Below are 20093 nucleotides of genomic sequence, written 5' to 3'. Positions count from 1 at the left end.
GTGAATCAGTGAAACTAGGCAGTAACTTTACCTTTGATTTCGATGAGTCACTACATGCTGAATCTATGTTAAAGAAAAAAAACAAGTCATTAGTAACAGCCTGCCACCTGCTTGACTTGCTAGAACAGTCAACAAGATAAAAAGAGATAAAGGCATATTAAAAGTTTGCTTCGACTGAAACTGACAGACACGATGATAACAATGAGAGCAGCTGAATGGAAGCAGATGGTACATTTTCGGTTCAGAAAGAGAGAAAGGAGACGAGTAATCACAGTATGCAGTATATGGAAAAGTGGATAAAGAGGCAGAAGAGGCCTGAGATGTGCGATGAGAGGAAAAGGAAGTGAAAACCCGGCAGTAAACCAAGACACAAAGCAGCTCATGCTCATGTATCGGTGAAACGACGGCACATCACGGACAAACACGTCAGCCACAGAGCATCACATGTAGCCACCAACCAGCTCGAGGCATTCTTTCCCAACTCAAAGACATCACATAGGAGAGGGAGTGATGAGATCGCGCTGACTGAGAGACTTAAGGGGCCTGAGCTGAACAGATCAGTGAGTGTGTGTCGTGGTCGATACCACTGGTGCAGCCAAGCCTTGGTATGATGGAAAGATTGCGCTTACTCTTAGCTAGATTAAGTCCTGTAGTGATCTTTAACATGTCGCCTGTCATTCTCAGCAACAAAAAAGCAAAAAAAAGAGTTCACAAAATAGATCTCATTGTTAAAGTAGAAAAGGCTACAAAAAAAGTACAGCTACAAATATAATAATAGCCCTTTTTGACCAAATGTTGTCAGGAACAATGGAGCCATGGGAAAGAAACAGTCAAGAATTAAAAGTCTCTTTGATCTGAAGAATCCGATGAGTACACCCCAACACTTCCAGGACCATCACAAGGGAAACCACAGACCCTCGACAGCAGGAACAAGCTAAATTTAGTCACTGGTTGAAACGCATACACAGGTTTTCTGCAGGTTTCAACAAGTACAACTGAAGATGTTTTTAAGGCCATTGTAAATTCAACTTAAGACCTGGAACTAGACATTTGATGGTCCTGAAGTGAATACAGAACACTGTTGGGTGATGGCAGGCATTTGCTGGTTACATTTTAACCATTGCTTTAGGTTTTATTGACTCACATCCAACTGAAAAATCCCATCTAAGAGATTTTACTGCCTAAAGGTCAGGCAGCATATAAAGATTTCTGGAATAGTTCTGTGGCCCCTGTAAAAGTTCCTGTGGCTGAAATGGGCTATTAATGATAAAATTATCTACTTATGTGTGTCGGTGTATAAATGTATGACTACAGTTGGGAACCATGGGGCGGGGACACGTATGTGATTTCTGTAGGTTACAGTACATAACAATACGAGATGAGAAAATATGCAATAGTGTATGTATGTGTGATGTTTTTAATGCTGAATGAAGACAAAGATTGGAAATAAGGACATCACAGACCACAAATCAAACAAAAAAGGGCACAGGAGGAGGCACCTGGAACATAAAAAAAAAACTACTTGTTGCGGCCGATGCGACTATATCTACATGCCCGTCCACAGCTACCTGACTTCCTGAAAACACAGTCTGGCACTTGGTTTGATGTGTGGGGTTTGTTTGTGTGTAAACGCATGAGTGCTGGGGGAACATCGAGCTCAGTCCCACCACTTCGACCCCGCCCTCAGACATCATGACAGATTATGCCACATGACTGGGAGAGAACCTGAGGTTGACCATACCATGCTACTTGTCCTTGCGATCAGCTTTAGAGACAACAAGAGACAGCAGAAGGGCTTTCAGAGAAAGTACAGCAGCATCGCTCTGTATCCCCTCAATTTAGGGTATTGGTTTAAATATGAGACGTGCACACCACAGGAAAAATGACAAACATCGACTTCTCTTTCTTTCTTTTTTATCTTTTTTCCTCCTTTCGCCCAAATTTAAAAGAGCTGCGGGTTTCTGCAGACTAGGCAGCTACACTGGGCACAACACTCGTCCTTCTTCCTACAGTCCCAGCTGTCCATCACTGACAAAACAGAGTCCATCAGTGACATCATCGAGTGATAGACGCCGCCCACTTGGCCTGTGTCAAGATTGGGTAATGTGTGAGTGCTGGACAGGGATAAGGGAGAAAAACAACACACTATACACAGAAGGGCAGAGGTCAGAAGGGTTAAAACTTCCATCGTTGCTTTTTGTTTGTCAAGATTTTTCTTTGGGAAAGAACATGCCGGGATTATGTGAGAGACGAGGAGGAGGGGAAGAAAAGAACTGAAAGAAAAGGAGTCGTCGTCTCAACACAAGTAAAGCACAGGGAGGAAAAAAATGACTTGAGCAAAGAGAAAATAAAGAGTAAAGCAAAGAAATGAACGCAAAAAGAAACCGAGGACAATTTGTTTGGGCAAAAAAACATCAACATGAAAACAAACCAGACTTATTCAAATGTAAAAGAATAAATAAAAAAAGAAGGCCCAACATACTGCAAAGGATTTTTCAACAATTTTTCAAAGGTGAAATCATAAAATGTTCCCAATGAAAAATTACTGAAAAGGCTTACTTAAACAAAAACACAAAGAAAACTTAATAATATTGTTTTAGCCCAAAGCATCTTAGGTTATGGACAACAGATATGACGCTCATTGTTTTGCAACGGCAACTGAAACATAGTTAATATTAAACCTCTGAATCCTCAAACATGCTTTCATTTTAACCGTACTGTAACTAACGACAGAGTTAAAGTGTATTACTACTAGTATTTTGCTGTGATGTTGAGTACAGCTTAAAGACAAAGACTGGGGTGACTTACCTGACACTTCTCCCGGTGAGGCTGCGGTCCGTCCAATGTTGGAGAGCAGGTGGTCAATATTTGGCACAGGTTGAGACTGCACCGTACTTTCCTGCTCAGCTGTGGTCTGAAGTGAAGAAACATAAATTGGACAAGGAAAAATCAGAATCAGAATTTAGCTTTATTGGCCAAGTATGTGAACACAAACAAGGAATTTGGCTTCTGTTTTTCGTAGCTCACAATGTACAATTACTACATAAACCCAAACAAACTTAAACATAGACCTAATCTAAACAAACATTCGACTAGAAATAAGGATAACAGTGGGTTGAGAATCGTATAAGATAAGTATGAATAACTGGGTAGATGTGTACAGAGATCTGGTCTATTAAAATATATGTTTATGTATACTATTTACAGTGAGGATTTATATTGTCAATATGTACAGAGTGCAAATTAGTCAGTTTTAAACAAACAAATGGGACCAAAGAATTACAGAAATTGGGAGGCGGAAAAAAGCATTTTCACATACAACAGGGTCCTCGTCACCGTCGTCAGTGAAGAACCAGTCGTATTGCTGGATGAGGTTTTCAACTATCTTGCACTGGTCTGGCATGTGATTGACCATGTTGGTCATGTTGTCCTCAGAGGTTCTGACTAGTGTAGGACCGAACACAATTGCCAAGTTACGAGGCTCCATCTAAAAAGATGAGACAGATTTACGTGATCCTTAAGTGGACACTGACTTTACACAGGGTTTAAAAGGTTTTCGTTAAAGACATTAAAACCAACAGATCTTCTTCATCTTAACATACCTTGTTCTTTTCACAATTGTCAGAAACTTTCTTGAGGTGTGCGCAAAGGAATTTCAGAGTTTCATAATGATGATCAGGTAATTCATGGATCTGCAACAATGGACCAAAAAATTGGAAGTTTCAGGATTACCTGATGTCTCGCGGCGCTATCGTTCACTAAATTGCCTGGGGAAATATATGAAACTAGACTTTACTCACCAGCCTCTTTAACTCCTTTAATCTATCCACTGAATCTTCTGCTCTGTTGGCTTCAATAAAATCAGCATACTTTTCTGTTGAGCACAAGACGAGGTGAAATATTTTTACTCCAAGGAAACTAAGCATCACATAAAGCACTCAAGTTCACTGATTTTCTGTCATCATTATCAAGAAATTCTTAAAATCTCACCATTTGTAAACAGAGGATCTGGAAGTTTTCGGAAAAAGGACTTTAGTAAGCTGCTGATGACATTAAGGTCCCGCCATTTCTGCAGAGGAATAAAACAAGACATGATGGTGTTAAGAGTATTTTGTACAGAATATACGCATATGTACAACAATGTACAACAATGCAACTGTTGCTAAAATTGCCTTTTCCATAAACCGCCTCACTGTACTGTGCAGTTGACATGTCAGTCACTTACATCTTCCTGAATGTCGATGTCAGTCATGCCTTTGCTGTTGAGCTCTTCCTGCATGTTGGAAATGGCAGCGTTGTTTCCTGGGACCCTGTAGATTCCAGTGTACTCTAAACCCCTCTCCTCTACCACTTTGCAACACACCTCCACGATCAGAGGAACAAACTACACAAAGCAGAAAAAAATGGATTACATACACCTGATCATGACTTATGAGCATTCACCATATTATCTGAACTGACAAGCAGCAAATTAAACACTCGGTGTGTAATTTCTATCACTAAAAGTCATTCAGTCATAACAATAATAAGGACGTAGCTATAGATGTTTTTGCCATAAGTTCTGATGAAAATCCACATGATGTGACTGAGGAGGAAGTCACATTTAAAGATGAAGAAATTAAATGTGAATTAAGGTTTTTCATTTTGCATTTTATTTCGTGACATGTACAGAAATAATGAAGAATAAAATAGCTGTAAGTAAAGGTGATATGATGCCACACAAAATGGCTCGATACTTTAAACTACATGTCTATGTGTCACTCACCCGGTTGATCTGTGCGGGGGGGCAATCGTCCAGCCGCACACCAAATGTGACTCCAGCAGGAGGCTTTTTCTCAAAAGGCCTCTTCATGATCCCTGCAATGCCGATTTTCCAAGCAGCTCTGTCCCGCGGTGGACTGGAGTCATCTGAGCGGATACACACACATAAATTTCAGAAATAAGCTGAAGAATTACTCCCAAACATCACCTAATTCTTTCTCAGTGTTTGGAGCTCCTTACCTTTCAAAGCCCTACGTTCCTCTCCTGTTTTTGGTGAATGGGGGCTATGGCTCTTGCCCTCTGCTTTACTACCGAGGAAGGCTTGTTTAATGCTGAGAGACTGGCGGGAGGTTTTTGGAGAAGGCTCAGACCTACTGCTGGGGGCACTGATCCGGTTTTAAACACAGAAATGCGTAGATTTTAATATTCAGTAGCAGGAAAATCAAATGGGTTGATAAAATTCAGTTCCATAGTCAGGCCCCAGAGGGCGCTGTAGAGACCTGCATACCTCATCATGTTGTACTCCTTAATCTTTCGACTGATCAAGTCCTGGCTTGTCACAGCACCATTCTGAAATGACAGCAGATTATAATTGTTATAAGGAAATAACTGATAACTCCTTTGCAATGTGTATGTACTGTATGTGCAACAGAATTATTTTCTGTAAAGATATTACAAAATTGGAAATGAATCAATTTACAGCCAAGTCTGACAAAGGACCAGAGCACCTATGATGTATTCAACTAGTTCACAGCCTGACTGACTTGTGCATGTTCTGATCAGTGGTCAGAATATCCAATGCTGCATACGGGATATTCAGACCAACATGTTAATATTTATTGGTAACTTCATAATATTCAATTTTCCAAACTGTAATGCTTCTGCAGCCTTTGCAGATTTTTACAGTTCTAAGTAATCAGATTTAAGCCTTGCCAGGAGTTAACAGTTAACAAGATCTCACTGAAAGGCATACTGACTGGCTCACAACCTGAAATTAAATGTCCTGAAAAAGCTACCTGTGAATTTTTTTTTTTTTGTTCGGTACAGGTAGAACGAGTTTCCAACGACACCTTATTTTGGCTTCTGTACACGATTTCAAAAGTAAAAGCCCCTAAATGTCTCCATCATCGTGGCACTGTCACTGTATTTCATTCAAAGATGGACTCTGAGACTTGTTGCTGCTGCTCAAACCTGTAATGAAGTTCAGTCTATAATTTCTAATATGTGAAAAACTTTGTCTTGGTGAAACCAGAATTCGCCATCAATCGAGTTTTTATGGGTTTTCCCAATATTGCGGAGGTCATCTTCATCTGCCTGCAGTGATGCAGCATGAGTGTAACTAGAACGCACCTCTTCATCTATGTTGCTGTTTTCCTGAATGACTCGGATCCAAGACAGCATATCATCCCTCCCCTCTGCCTGGAATAAGTACTCGCAGTCTGAGGTGGTTAGTCGCAGCACATTCTTGCGCCTCGTATCACTGTAGGAAATGTCAATCAGACAGGCCTTGATACTGATTTGCAGGGGCTCCTCTTCAGACTGCGTTGAAACGTGAGAAAGTGCATCCTTCCTATCTTTGTAGAGGGTAAGAGTGTGACATTGTAAAACGCCATACATCTGCTTCCATGATCTCATCCCACCGCCAACGCGCTACAACGACAGAGAGACAGAGGGAAAAATGAATCACATGCCAAAACATCTGAGTGATATTATGTTTGTCAAGTGAAAACATATGAGCATACCTTATTTTTATCTGTACTGAGTTGCCTGAAGTTCAGCAATCCCTCTTTGGAAGAATTAGCAAAAATATCTGAAGTAGAATCTCTCCGAGATCCTGAATCCCCAGAAGATTTATGTCCATCCAAAGCCTGATAGAGTAAATGCATGAACAAACAATTGGTTAGGTACAGCCTTTACAAGACAATTGAGGACAGAGACATAATAGACAAAGAAAAAGATGACCTGCAACAAAAATCATGCAAACAAGATAAAAATACTGAATTGTTTACTTCACAGATTGTTTTTTGTTACAATGTTGGATCCATAGCATTGCAGGAAAACTACAGACATTGTAAAAACAAAGTAATGGATGACTATTTAAGTTAGGTGTTGTCCGGAGTTCTGCATAAATCTTTAGCGCTTTTATTTATATACAGTTACAATGCTAGTGACTGGCTACTTAGGTCTGGAAGAAGTGCAATCAAAAACATGTTGAATTGATCCCCATTACTCACCTTTCTCAAACCCCTGAGACTGGGCATATGCTTACTAGAAGATCGCCTAAAGAAGAGCAAGAAAACCCCAAAGAAGGAAAAAGGGGGAAAAGGCAAATGTGTCAAACACAAGGTTAAAGAGTTTCATGATGAAATACAAATGTCAAAAGAGAAACCAGTTATCATATGCACTAACCCTCTCCCCTCTTCCTGGTAGTTATCCAGACCCTCGTCATACGACTTCGATCGTTCAGTTTTGCTAGCTGTGTCAGATTCCAACAAAGCGCTTCTCAAGGACTCTAGACAGAGATAACAAACACAGAACCATAGATTTAGTAAATACATCGAATGTATAGGTTTATTCAGTATGAGTGTTAACGGAGGGTCACATGGAGCTTTCTGCTATCCTCAGCTCTGAACCAATTAGATGTTAAATTAAATCAGTAAAAGCAGAATAAGTAAGACATCTTTACACCAGTATGATCAAAAGTATGAAGTTAATCATGAAGGCAGCTACACAAATAATTACTTGGAACCGACCAAAATAAACCCACCTTTCAAATCATAAAACAGATGTTTATATAGTAAGTCAGTAAAAAAAACATCAAAGACAATATTCATAACTGGGTACCCATTTAGGCCATTTTCAGGGATACAATTAACACAGAACCTTGACTAACATAGCTCTCAACCTGTAGTGTTGTAGCATACCTTGGTCGTGTGACAGCTGACGGCGAATTGGAGGGCATGGAGAGGCTGGACTAGAGGGACCTGTAGTTATCGACGGTGCAACAGATATCACAGCAGAGGGGGGAATAGGAGCAGCCTCCCGGTCAACACTTGGGCTCACTGGCTCATCTATAAGGACAACACATTTGGTTTGAGAACAGGAATAATATTACAGCTCCTGGTATATAAATATCTGAAATAAAGTATTCTCATTTTCTGCCCTGATGCTGTTATAGGGCTCAGTGAACTGGTTCATAAGCACATCAAAAACAACTTCAATAAGTATCAGCTGTGGAATTTTACAAAATGAAAAACAGTCTTTATGTGACTTCCGTGGATAACATGCCACAGCACAGCTAATGGAGGAAACAGATCATCTTTGACTGTTTTAAAGAGAAAAGGAAGTTCTTCACATTTTAGCACCGCCCACTACTGGCACTTCAAGCCTGAAACAGCTCACAGTACAAAGCTGCTCTCTGCAGCCAAGGGGCTTTTGGAGCTAAATTTAAAAGCAACTGTCCTAGTTCCAGCCTGTCCTCAACTTTGAAACGGGGCAAAAAAAAAAGGATGTCATCAACTCCATATGAAGACCTCTCAGGGCTACTTACTAAGATTCCACCCATCACATTATTGGGAAGTAACAACTTCAAAGGCATAAGTTTTTATCAACTCAGTCCATGCTGGGCATATTGCTATGGCAGTAACTGGTGGTTGTGCCCTGAGTCCAACATGAACAAGACAAGCCGCATGAAGTTTGACCACCCTCACGTCATGCACTGTCTACCATCTACTCAAAGAGTATTAAAAGTAGTTCAAGTCCATAAATTGACTTAAGAGTCATGCAGCTGTGTGGTCAAATCTGAGTTATTCATAAATTCCAGATCAAAAGCAAAGGTCTTATTCCAGATACATGTAGAGGCAGCAAAACACCAGATATGCTCATCTAAACATAAGCTTTTTCTGTGGTTCAATTAAATAAATTGATGATTTGGGATACTGGACCAAGGACCAATCACACAAAAATAAAGCCTCGACTGGTGGTCTTTGAAATAGGCCATTGATGGAGCCGCACTAGCCCTTTCAATTGAGGCTCTGTTTTCCTGAGCCAGGGCACCAATCCCAGAATGGTGATGGTACTGCATTATCACTGTCACTGCCTGCTTTGTTTGCACCTGGCCTGTCAGGTCTCTGACCAACATTATATATGGACCTCTAAAAAGCCCACAAGAACCCTGTTAATAGGCCACCAAGTGTGCAGGATGTGACATAAAGAGATGCCTCAAACTTGAAATTGACACATTTTTAAAATGGTTCACAGCTCTGAAATAAAATATGTGGGTGTGTATTAAGAGGCAAAGATAACTAGACCACAGAAAACTTACATCCAACATGCTCCAACGATGTAATCACTGCCTGTGCTTTTATAGATACATGCACACGTGTATTTTGCAGATGTGCATGATGTTTAAACTTGTTTTTACGACATGTATTTACTTCTAAAGTATGTTTTCAGACCATTACAGCACACCAAAATTCTAAAGGGAAAACAAGGCTTTCAAATGTTTGTTACTGAAGATCTATAACAAATACAGGTGAACAGATCTGTATATCTTTGTAGGAGTGTAATGAACTGACAAGTCACACTGTGTTGTGTTGTTGTGTTCACCGTGCAACACAACAATAACTTTTTAAAGTTCCCACATTTCACTATGAAACTCCTTTTTCTCCCTTGGCTCAAACTAAAATCTTCCACTGCAGTCAATGCCTGTGACCCAGTTCTGAAAGTCTATATAATTTACCTGCAAAGTACAAACTGTTTCCTTTATGTCCATCCAAAGTATAAGTAGATCAGCCATTGCTTTGCTCACTTTTTAATTTAAAACCCCACACAATATGCTGACTTAGGACAAATTCAGGAGAACCACTCTAATTACTCACATGTTCATAAAACATTGATAGCTTGAAAGATATACATATGGAAAAAAGACAAAGATAACAAACACTAAAACAGTTAAGCAGACCTGGACTTTTCATAAATTTGATAGTGAATTTCAAAGAACATTTAGGAAGGTGTCAAACACATGATCTTTGGTGTAAATGCTTAATGCAGCTTCCAGCAATGTTACTATAGCAATGTTCTCAGTGAGGGGAAATAATAAGCATGCTGAGAGTAGCCATAAATTATTAAGTGCTTCTCTCTACTGAACTGATCATAAACAACCACCAATAACAGGTCTAAACATATACAAAAACTCATTCTTCAGAAAATAGTACTTTAAAACATATCTGGTCATATTTACAAATTCTGATAGTACTTAGCCAACAGCTAAAGATTCTAACAAAAACGTTTTAAGAAATAAAAGAAATATACATATATATATATATATATATATATATATATAAATATATATATATATATATATATATATATATATATATATATATATATATATATTCCATGTGGTTGGACAGCTGCCATTTCAACCGAGATTCATTTAATCACTGGCAAATGCACTATGCGACTATGGATCTATAATGCAATCCATTCAGAAGAGAGACCTTGAGAAAACAATGTATTAAGGGGAGATGTAGAAAATATTCCAATGAGATTAGGCAACCCTTCAGTCCAACCCAGTTAAGCCAAACATCCCACAAAACCCTTCCTGAATGCCTCAAAACCTGATTAATATCTTCTGAGGGGGAATTAATTTATTGTGAACATCTATCTCTGCAGCACTAAATTCAGTAAATATACCCACAGTGATAATGCACCCACTTGGATTATAGTGCTCTGTTATTCTACTGGTTTTATAGTTTTCTTCGTGAACAAACGGCCATCTATGATCCCTTTAACTGGCTATCAGCACTGTCAGTCTGCCTCATGTTACTACTGCCTACTGTTGTTGCTATGACAACGTGGTGCTGAAGGCTTACAGCTGATTCTGAACTGATGAATTTCTTACCGATGAATGGAATGGAGTCCAGGGACTCATCGAGGTTGCTAGAGCAGGAGGTGTGACGTTGCTCCCCAAGGCGACGGATGTGTATCTCTCGACGTGCATCATTGGGAAGCCAGCAAGCCACCACATCTGCTGTGGAATCTGCTCCATCGTCATTTACAGCTAAGATGTAGGAGGGGTGACGAAGAGGGCTGGGGTTCTTTCCAGAAGGAGGCTTCTCCCTTAAAACTACCCCACTATCTGTGGGGCTTCGCCCATTCAACTGAGTCTGAGATTCTGGTTGAGGTGGAGGTGGTTTGAGGATGCTAGGCCTCTGAGGCATTTGTTTTGGGGTGGAGCAGGAAGAAGACCTTTGTCCTACCATTGCTGTGTCTTTTCTTGCCTCCAGAGGATGCATGGTTTCAGCTCGCATCCTGCTCTGACCTTGTTGTGAGGGGTGTCTTGCATGGTTACCTTTGACAGCAACTCTTTGGTCAGTAAGAGAATGCTCAGCACTTGTGCTCTTTCCAAAATGTGAAGGTCTGTCTGAAAGCATAGGTGAGGAGCGGAACTGATGAGAATCTGGTCCTTTTGTGTATAGAGAAGGGTTGGGTGCACCCCTCATGCCACCACTGTATCCAACAGAAGGCCTGTAGAGCATGGCGTGTCTTGGGATAGATTGTCTGCTAGCCCTTGTACCTTGGTCTGCCCTTCCATAACCTGCCATCCTGTCCATGGGTCGTGCCAGTTCAGCAGGGTCAACGTAGTCTGTGGAGTGTGCCCGGGCTTTGTTCATAAGGCCATCTTGGGACACACTGCGAGGGGGCCAGTTTCTTGCATGACCCATCCTCTCTGAACCACTCATACGGTCCTGTGAGGCACTGCGTGGGGCAATCTGAAAGTGGGGTGGAGGTCCTTGGTATGACCGTTCATGGGAAGTGCTCCTGCGCCGGATCCCCTTAGAGCACCAGTCTGCCCGGGACATGTGCTGAGCAGCACTGAAGGAGTTCTGACTGGCTCGCAGATTGTCAAGCCTCTCCTGAATAGTCCTACTGCCATGAGAATGAATTCCTTTGTTGTCGATATACTCCCTGTATGTTTGGTAAGTACGCCAATCAATGTTTTGATGGTTGGGCTGGTAATGAGGTCCTGGACCTCCATAGGGAACCATTCCTGGACCACTGGGAAAGACATCAGCCTTTCGGGGGTGGGGATATTGGGCTAAAGAACCAGGCCTCCCCCGGGCAAAGGCTGGGTCCATGTAATCTATTCTATGTGCTGGACCAACTCGCCCCATATGGGCTGTATCAGGAGGAACCACCACAGTCCTCACGCTGTCATTACGCATGCACACAGCTGTCTGGCTTTTTGGATATGGTTGAGGGGGCGGGGATGGGGGAACGGTGATCTCCTTTCGGTACCCATGGTCAGCAGGAGCTGTTGGCCCTCGGCAGACCTGCCCTGCAGAGTCTGTGGCCTGGGCCATGCCCGTAGGCTTACAGTCTACTCTGGGGTAGCATACTGGAGGTGGTTCGGGAATGTGACAGGCATTTCCACTGTAGCTACTGTGGCCACGGAGGTAGGCATCCTGGGAGTAAGCCTAGGGACAGCGCAAGAAAGCAGTGTTAAGTAGATACAGTACAAGCTGCACTTACAAGGGTGTGTAATATTCAACAGTGTGATACTAGATGCTTATGGAGAATCAGCCATGATATTACAAATGCTACTGGATGCATGTGTGTGGGCAGTGCATGTTGCAGTACGAGCGAGCGGAGGCGTTAGCAGTTCAGGAGTGTCAGTGGTCTTCATCTGCTCCTTATTTAGAGTTCTCACAGTAATGTTCCCTGTTACATGGCAGAACACCCTGCACTATGACAGATAATAGTACGCTATTTGAAAACCAAGTAGGAAATACTTTTCAAAAAGTGGAGAACCTTCTGCGGAAATACAGGACTTCAATATATTTTATGTAGTACAAATACTTACTGTATTATTCAAAACCCTTTATTTTGCATTCACTGATTTCAATGAGTATGAAAAAAGAATCACATATGAATGTGCTTCCACCACAAGTCTGAATACCTTTAGATACAAGTGGATGGTTTATTTACACAGAACTCAGCACTCGTGATATTTTCAGTTGACAGTATGTAACAATCAATACACTCGTTAGATAAGGCAGTCAAGCAACTTACAGCTGACATATTTGAACAAATGCAATACTACATAATAACAAATGTAAGTAAAATGGACATAAATGTAGACAGGTTACTGATGTCTCCATTCACCCACCTCAGAATGTAAACTCAGACAGAGCGAAGGTCTCCCGTACCTCATAGTGAAAATGCTATATTTAGCCTGCCTGACTAAGCTCCCTGTATTTAGACCATTTCATTTTTTTACAAACTCTTTTCAATATACAATACATTACAAAATCCTGTTGATTTGGAGTACCATTTTCCTGGTTTAGTCATAGAATGTCGTACTTGCAATTGAAAGAACAGTAAAGGTATGAGGACTTTGATCCTGCTACCTGGTATCAAATTACAATCTTACATAAACCTGTGTGTGCCACAACAATCAGTGACAGTTCCTCCCTCTGTAAGCATTCATATGTAGGGGAGTTCAGAGGTCACTGGCCTTTATCACATTAATGACATCTGGCACAGAGGACGGAGAAGGGGCGCGGCTTCACTGAGGTGCCAGCTGGATGCCAGCGCGGGTGCTGAATCTAACAGGTACTGCAGGCACAGTGTATCGGCCATTTCAACAGCCAAAATAATAAAATCACCAGCTCCAAACTAACCATTACAGAGTCAACCAAGACAAGTGCACAGAAATAATGTAGAACCTGTAGACCATCATGTAATGACAGTGCTGACATGCATGACATATGCAAAATGAGACAGCAAGCATAACATGTCAACGTCAAGGAGCTATCCAGTCTGCTGTTTGCTTACCAGATTAGCAGTTTCCAGAGAAAAAGGCTGCCGTTACAGCATGTGAAAACAAAAGCATTAAGAAATGAAGGGAAAGAAGGTGGCAGAGAAAAGGATGCCAGCAGGAAAAAATATGCACATAAAAAAAACAACAGATTCAAAGAGGAGAGAACATGAAACAGCCACAGCATAGCTTCGGCTTGACATGCTAAAAATACACTAGACCTGCAGCAGCAGCACAGAGGGATGAAGACGCAAAGATGTAGCGGGGTTGCCACGTTACAACCTGCCTGTGTCAGTCTGTCCTGGGTAAGGTGGCAGGAGCAGAAGCTTGCCTCTCATGTTGCTGTTAAGTCTCCATGGTTCTATCCATCTTCAGCCAGAATATTACGCTAAGAGAACAAGGTGCCTCCAGTCTACGTCTCCCTCTCCCTCCCTCTGCTACTGCTCACATGACAGAAGCAGCAGCTGCTGATTATACATTTAGCTGTGATGGTACAGCTCCCCCTCCCATTCCTTCCTCTTCTCCCCTCTCTCAATATCAACCTGTTCAAAACACAGGGCTGTCAGCTGATAATATCCACTGGTTTCATCTCCTCATTTAAGCTCTTTCCCCTCTGTTTCCTACCTCAGTATTTCCTCTGCTTTCCTGGTGAACAGTTCCCTCCCTTTTCTGCTCCCTGAATGTACACCCTCTGTCTCTTTGCTAAGCAACTGCTGCCCGTCTCTAAGCAGTCAGTGTGTGCTGCCTCCTACAGTGTAATGTCATTCTGCAAGCATCTTTGATAATCCTCTTGTTCTTACGAACAGTGTGTCTGCTTACGTTAATATTTTTTTTGTGCAGCTGACGGACCATTACTGTGCAGTACTACAGGCAGTGGCAGGATGGCACATGAAAAATGGAGTAGACTGTGAAGATAGGCAAAGTAAGAAAAATAGGTAAGGCAGAGGGAGGACCGTCAAAAGAAGGGCAGAGCAGAAGTTAATGAGTTAAAGGAAAGGAGAAATGTGTTGATAATAACTAGAAGAAAATAGCAAGTGGTTATAACCAAAATTTCATATTTTCTGTTCATCCAAGGCTGATTTTAAACAATTTAAATGATTTCATTTCAAATAAAATATTAATTAGAAAATGTGCTACAAACACATTTTATATTTGAATGGTATTTTAAGAAAGAAATGTGGATACAATTTTGTTAAGTTTTAACTGGATATCATATTCATAAATGACAATTTAAAAGAACTTTAGTCAGTTGCAAGGAGTCAATTAGCCATAATGGCTCCCCAAAAGTAAAATTTCAGGTTAGGCAAATAGCCTTTCATTATATAATTCATAAACAAGCTGTGTGATAACAGGAAGGCCCTCGGGAAAGATTCATGAGCATCCTGACAGAGCACTTAGTGTGATTTGCTATAGATATGGAACAGAGAAGTGCACCTTTGCTTTGCACTAAATGTGCAGAACGTGTAGAGGCAGCCAACAGCTGCCTGCAGCATGCATTAAAGGTTAATGATAATATCTGAAGTGCACATAGCCATGAGGACTTGGAGTTATACTTGAAATAGTTTTGGAGACATAAAAACCACATCTGCAAAATCTGTAAATTGTTTTTTAAACTCTGGCAGAAAAAGAAGAGAAAAATCCTTATATGTTTATACTGCAACGCCACAGTAAATCATAATTACAACTAAATACAAAAAAAATATAAACCAAAAGAACTGTGAATTCCAGATTGGAGAAAAAAAAATCTGCCCTATTTTAGTAAAACTGATTTCCCAAGATATTTGCTACCAACATACACAGGCCAATACACAGATGACAACAAAACTTCTTCTTTCCTGCACTTATAAGCAGTTATTTTTTTTAATCTTCACAGAGGACACAACACATCTTTTTTAATCACTCTTGCCTCTCTTACTCTTTAGAAGATTGCCAGTTAACTTGCTCTTATTGTGTACTCTTAATAAAACATAAATGTTAACTTCCTTAACATTTTTTATGGTCTTTGATGTACGTTAATGTGTCTCTTCTAATTGTCTCCATCTTACCCTCTACAAATACTAAACTGTCATAGAGTTTGGAGGTTACAGCCTCTTCTCTTGAATCATTTACTCATATTTATTTTTAACAACAATGGCATCAGCTTGCTACTTCCTTGAAAGGAGTCACGGAAAACTAGTCAGAGTGAAAAAACATTACAAGACAAACTCCTGACGGCGACACATTCATCAGAAAACACACATATCTCATCTGTTCCATCACTTCTTTCATGGTTTTCTGTTGCAGGTGGCTCATAATCTAGCTCGATGAAAGAAACCAAACACCTCTGAGAACCTTCCATAACAAAAATATTGGGACAACCTGGAAATCAGATCCTGACAGGGCCGAGTCATGAACTTCCAAAGTTTGTAGCCCTACTAAGATACATCACCTAGCAAAATCTGATGAATTATTACATCTTGAACACAACTACTTCAATTAGGCCATTTTAGCAGTGGAGTCAGCAGCAGGTTTGGAGGACAGAAAAGTTGCTGTGGCCTGATTTGGGAGCCTAGATACTGAGTCCTGATGGGACAGGCAGGCTGCATCTTATGACTGCTGTTCCAATATGAACACCTTAAACTAGGACAACTCTGCAGGTTCTGATGTAGTGGAAATCCGAGAACTACAGACAGTGAGAGTATTTTTTTTTGTTTTAAAAGAGTGTATACAGTAAACACCTTACCATGACTGTATAAAAACAAAACAAAACAAAAAACTTACCAGTTGTAGGATATCCTCATCTTTTGGCATCACACAAAGTTCAAGAAAATCACCACTGTAGCGGAGAAAAAAAAGAGACTTAAACAGGGAAATACACCAACTAGGCAAAAACAGAAGAATTTATATCAAAGCTCACCTGTCCTGGATCAACGATATAACCTCACCATAGGCTTTACCAATAATGCTCGCCCCATTCACTTTGACAATGCGATCACCTAACATCCAATTTGAGAAAATAACGTATTAATTTGACATGATATAAAAAGAAAAAAGACAAAGCTGCCTACCTTAAGAAAGTATGTTTGCAAAGAGGAAGTGTTCCTTCAGCTAAACAGTGAAAAGGAAAGCAAATACACCCAAAACATAATGACCTAAAGTGACTTTAAAGTAATTGAGGACTTTCCTTATCCACTACAACACACCACACAGTCATGTTTCTACACAGTGAAGAGGTATAAAAAGTTCCCTTTAACTATGGATCTATGCAAATGTTTCACCTCAGAGAAAGACTACTGTCAGGCCACTACTGGAAACAGCTCAGCTTGCATATTTTCCCCTCCTGCTTACAACACTCTAAAGTATCTGTATCTCTGCAATAGCTTAGAGGAAGTTAACTTGCTCTGTATGACATGAATGGGATTATGCTTCAACCTCATCACTTCCCAGAGGTTAGACCACTGATCTTTGGTTATTGAATAGGATTGACTGGATATTACCTGTACAAAGTCCTGCGCCATGAGCAGGACCACCTTCCTTGACCTGCTTCACAAAAATAGTGTCCATTGGTTCTAGCCTATTCCGCGGTCTCCCTGGTGATAATGAGAAGAAAAAATATTAGACTGTAAATACAGTATAGAGTTGCCTTTATATCACATCAAGTTGACTATACAAACACATGACTCACTCAGAGATAAACCTAAAAGGTGAATACAACTACAAAGCAATGATCACCAGCTGAGCTTCAAGTAGCTTTATTTAGGTGAGAGGACAGAGTGGCTGTATAACGAGACACAAACTGGGAGGTTTGTCATGAGATCTGGAGACGTGAATTGACATTATGACAGCAGAACAGGCTGTTCTGGCCAATGTTGGTACCCTTTAGAATAGAGGGATAATTAATTGGTTCAAAAACAAGAAAACTTCAACACAGGGAAACTGTGTGGGTTTAGGGAAAGGATAAAAGCGGCTAAAGACAGGAAAACCTGTTTGCTCATGCTGCTCCTGTCTCCTAGCAGCTGCATGGCTGCAAAAAAAGAAGGAAAGCAAAGAAAGAAGGAGGGGGTGAGAGAAAGAGAGACTAAGAGAAGGTGGAGTGACAGTGTGCTCAGCTGCACAACTCCCACTCTCTCCTTATAAACTGAGAAACAGCTCTGGGCACAGCCAAAGAGTGGCTAAAATCCTTTCACAGTAGTTAACATTCTGCTAGTGAGTCAGTGCACGATGGCTCACAAACTACAGTGGATGGAAGGCCTGGATGAAAACAAGTAAGACTGTTAATGCTGTAGTGCATGATACTTTCTTTCTGCTACTGAGAAAAATTACTTTTCAGTATGTTGTATTTCAAGCAGTTTGACATGAAACAAGAATTCTATCAAATTCTGTGGATTATGTTTTCAGGCTATAGAAAATCTTTGGCATACTTTGGCTAATCAAATGTTTTAAGACAGAGTGGTTAAACATGGGACTGACAGCTGCCATTACTAATCACTGTTTAGATGACCTCAGATGCAAGTCTACTGCTCTGCGACCAATCTTTTCTACAGCATTGTCAAATGGTGTCAGGTTCATCTATCTTTACATTTAGTCTTTTCATTTGGACTAAGAGGAGACAGCTACAGAGGGAGGGAGTGTTGTCTGCTATATTTCCCTTATTTCAGCTCCTGCAGCTTTAACGCACCATAATTATATTAGTATTTGAAGTCAATTGAAATGTATTATTATTATGATTATTATTATTATCATTAAGATTTCAACTAACCATACATTTATTCTAAATATTGCATTTGGCTTCATGGCACATTAGTTATATTTATATATATATATATATATATATATATATATATATATATATATATATATATATATATTAGACACTAGACAAGAAAAAGGGGCTTAAATATTCAATAATGAATGAAGACTTATCAGTTAATCAGATGTTGTCTCTAAACATTTGTAAACCTAACAAGCAGACATATCACCTTCTCAGATTTTCCTTCTTCTCTCTTCCACACATAAGATTACCCATGTAGAATTGCATCCAGGGGACACATTATGTAATGCTGCAAGAGGAGCCTCATACAGAGATGAAACATGCTCCCCCTTGTGGCAAAATATGAGACTGCATTTGCATCACCACAAAGGAGCTGTTCATGGATTCATTCAACACCAGCCAAACCAACAGTTCAATGCCTGGTGGGCTTCCGTCCCTCCTAGTGAACTATGACACAACCCAGTGTTTTGTTGATTTGTACTTGAGAACAGGAGCGATTGTGGGAACCCAAGATACTACATTTCTACATTGGTTGTGGCAATTTGTACAATTAGCAATTAAAGTCAAAGCTATGTTACAAACCCCATTTTCATCAACCAAGTAAAATCAAAGTAACACCAGTAAAAACACAACAATGGTTTTACATCTCAAAAAAAAAAAAAGAAAAAAAAAGAAAAAAAAATTACATTACATCGGAGTTTGGGTTTAAGAAGTTACAGCCTGTAGTATGACAGAGAACTTCATGGTGTAGCAGAGAGAAAATGATATGTGGAGCAATATTTCTCAGATCTCACCTTGATAATAAATCAATACAGCACATTTAGCCTAACCACATTTAGATCAGTTCTGTAAATAAACACATAATCAGTCATGCTCTGATTAATCCACTGATATAAAGTCATGACAAATTTCTAGCCTTGAGGTATTTATTACAAGCTCTTCTAGGTGTAAAGTCACATGATCATTTGTTCTTATATACAAAACAAAAAAGTGGTCTTTGACAACTGTACATAATGGTGAGGGAAATACTGTTATAGTAAAAACATAGATAAAGGTTTCCCATTATGTCGTGAAAACAAAGAGGCGCTTGTAATAATTCACTTCCTCAACAGTGCTGCTTGCCATCAAAAATAATTTTCCGTCTGTCTTGCAGATGGAGAAATCCCCTTGAATGGATTCCAGTATATGAAACAATCTCCCACAAATGGGAGCTTAGACTTGACAAAGGTTCACTCCTTAAGACACACTCTCATTATACAGACGAGTAAAAACATGAAAAAAACAAGTAAGGTACGAAGAAACAATGTTACCCAATTGAGGAATTCCAATCAGTAACATTTGATCATCATGCCAGTAGAAAACTGAAAATACTATAACTGTGTCCATCTAGAAAATTATGGAAATTACATTCTTCACAACATTGTAGGACCCCAAAATTCAATGGGACATCTCATTCAATGACTTTCAGGTTTCATATGTTGACAGAAAATGACAGTAGACAAAAGGAAAGTCGACACAGTGAGAAAGGTTTGTAGCTTTGTAAATAAACAAAAAGTATGTGAAACTATACACTTAAATCATGGGTGTGATGTGAAGTTTTGTCCTTGATGAATGGAGAGAAACAGGTTGGTATGTTTAGGCTAATGAGAGGAAAGCAATTTAAACATGCACTATCCAGTACAAAATGAGGCCATTGCTTTCTGACAAGCTTTTTAGGGTTAGTGAGGAAAAAGAGCAACAGCAACAAAGTGAGACAAT

The 20093-nt window shown here is 40.1% G+C and overlaps 1 protein-coding gene across 2 annotated transcripts in view; it reads right to left on the bottom strand.

The window, feature by feature from the left end:
* The window catches only part of arhgap21b (Rho GTPase activating protein 21b), a 34119-nt gene that overhangs the window by 3146 nt on the left and 10880 nt on the right, over positions 1-20093 (bottom strand). Inside the window, exons 5-24 of one of the 2 annotated variants that reach the window (XM_030160470.1) lie at positions 17062-17154; positions 16482-16560; positions 16346-16400; positions 13603-13629; positions 10667-12242; positions 7686-7832; positions 7171-7273; positions 6996-7041; positions 6504-6629; positions 6112-6411; positions 5270-5331; positions 5002-5147; positions 4766-4908; positions 4226-4384; positions 3991-4069; positions 3801-3874; positions 3603-3692; positions 3320-3487; positions 2809-2914; positions 32-63 (exon numbers count right to left, since the gene is read on the bottom strand). In XM_030160470.1, the coding sequence (XP_030016330.1) occupies positions 32-63; positions 2809-2914; positions 3320-3487; positions 3603-3692; positions 3801-3874; positions 3991-4069; positions 4226-4384; positions 4766-4908; positions 5002-5147; positions 5270-5331; positions 6112-6411; positions 6504-6629; positions 6996-7041; positions 7171-7273; positions 7686-7832; positions 10667-12242; positions 13603-13629; positions 16346-16400; positions 16482-16560; positions 17062-17154 (3611 nt within the window). The remainder of the gene's footprint in view (positions 1-31; positions 64-2808; positions 2915-3319; positions 3488-3602; positions 3693-3800; positions 3875-3990; positions 4070-4225; positions 4385-4765; positions 4909-5001; positions 5148-5269; positions 5332-6111; positions 6412-6503; positions 6630-6995; positions 7042-7170; positions 7274-7685; positions 7833-10666; positions 12243-13602; positions 13630-16345; positions 16401-16481; positions 16561-17061; positions 17155-20093) is intronic. The other variant, XM_030160471.1, reaches the window with a different exon arrangement.

This window comes from Sphaeramia orbicularis, chromosome 17 (assembly GCF_902148855.1).
Source record: "Sphaeramia orbicularis chromosome 17, fSphaOr1.1, whole genome shotgun sequence".
Taxonomy (NCBI): Eukaryota; Metazoa; Chordata; class Actinopteri; order Kurtiformes; family Apogonidae; genus Sphaeramia; species Sphaeramia orbicularis.
The sequence above is the reverse complement of the archived record's forward strand: the minus strand, read 5'-3'. Positions and strand labels throughout refer to the sequence as shown.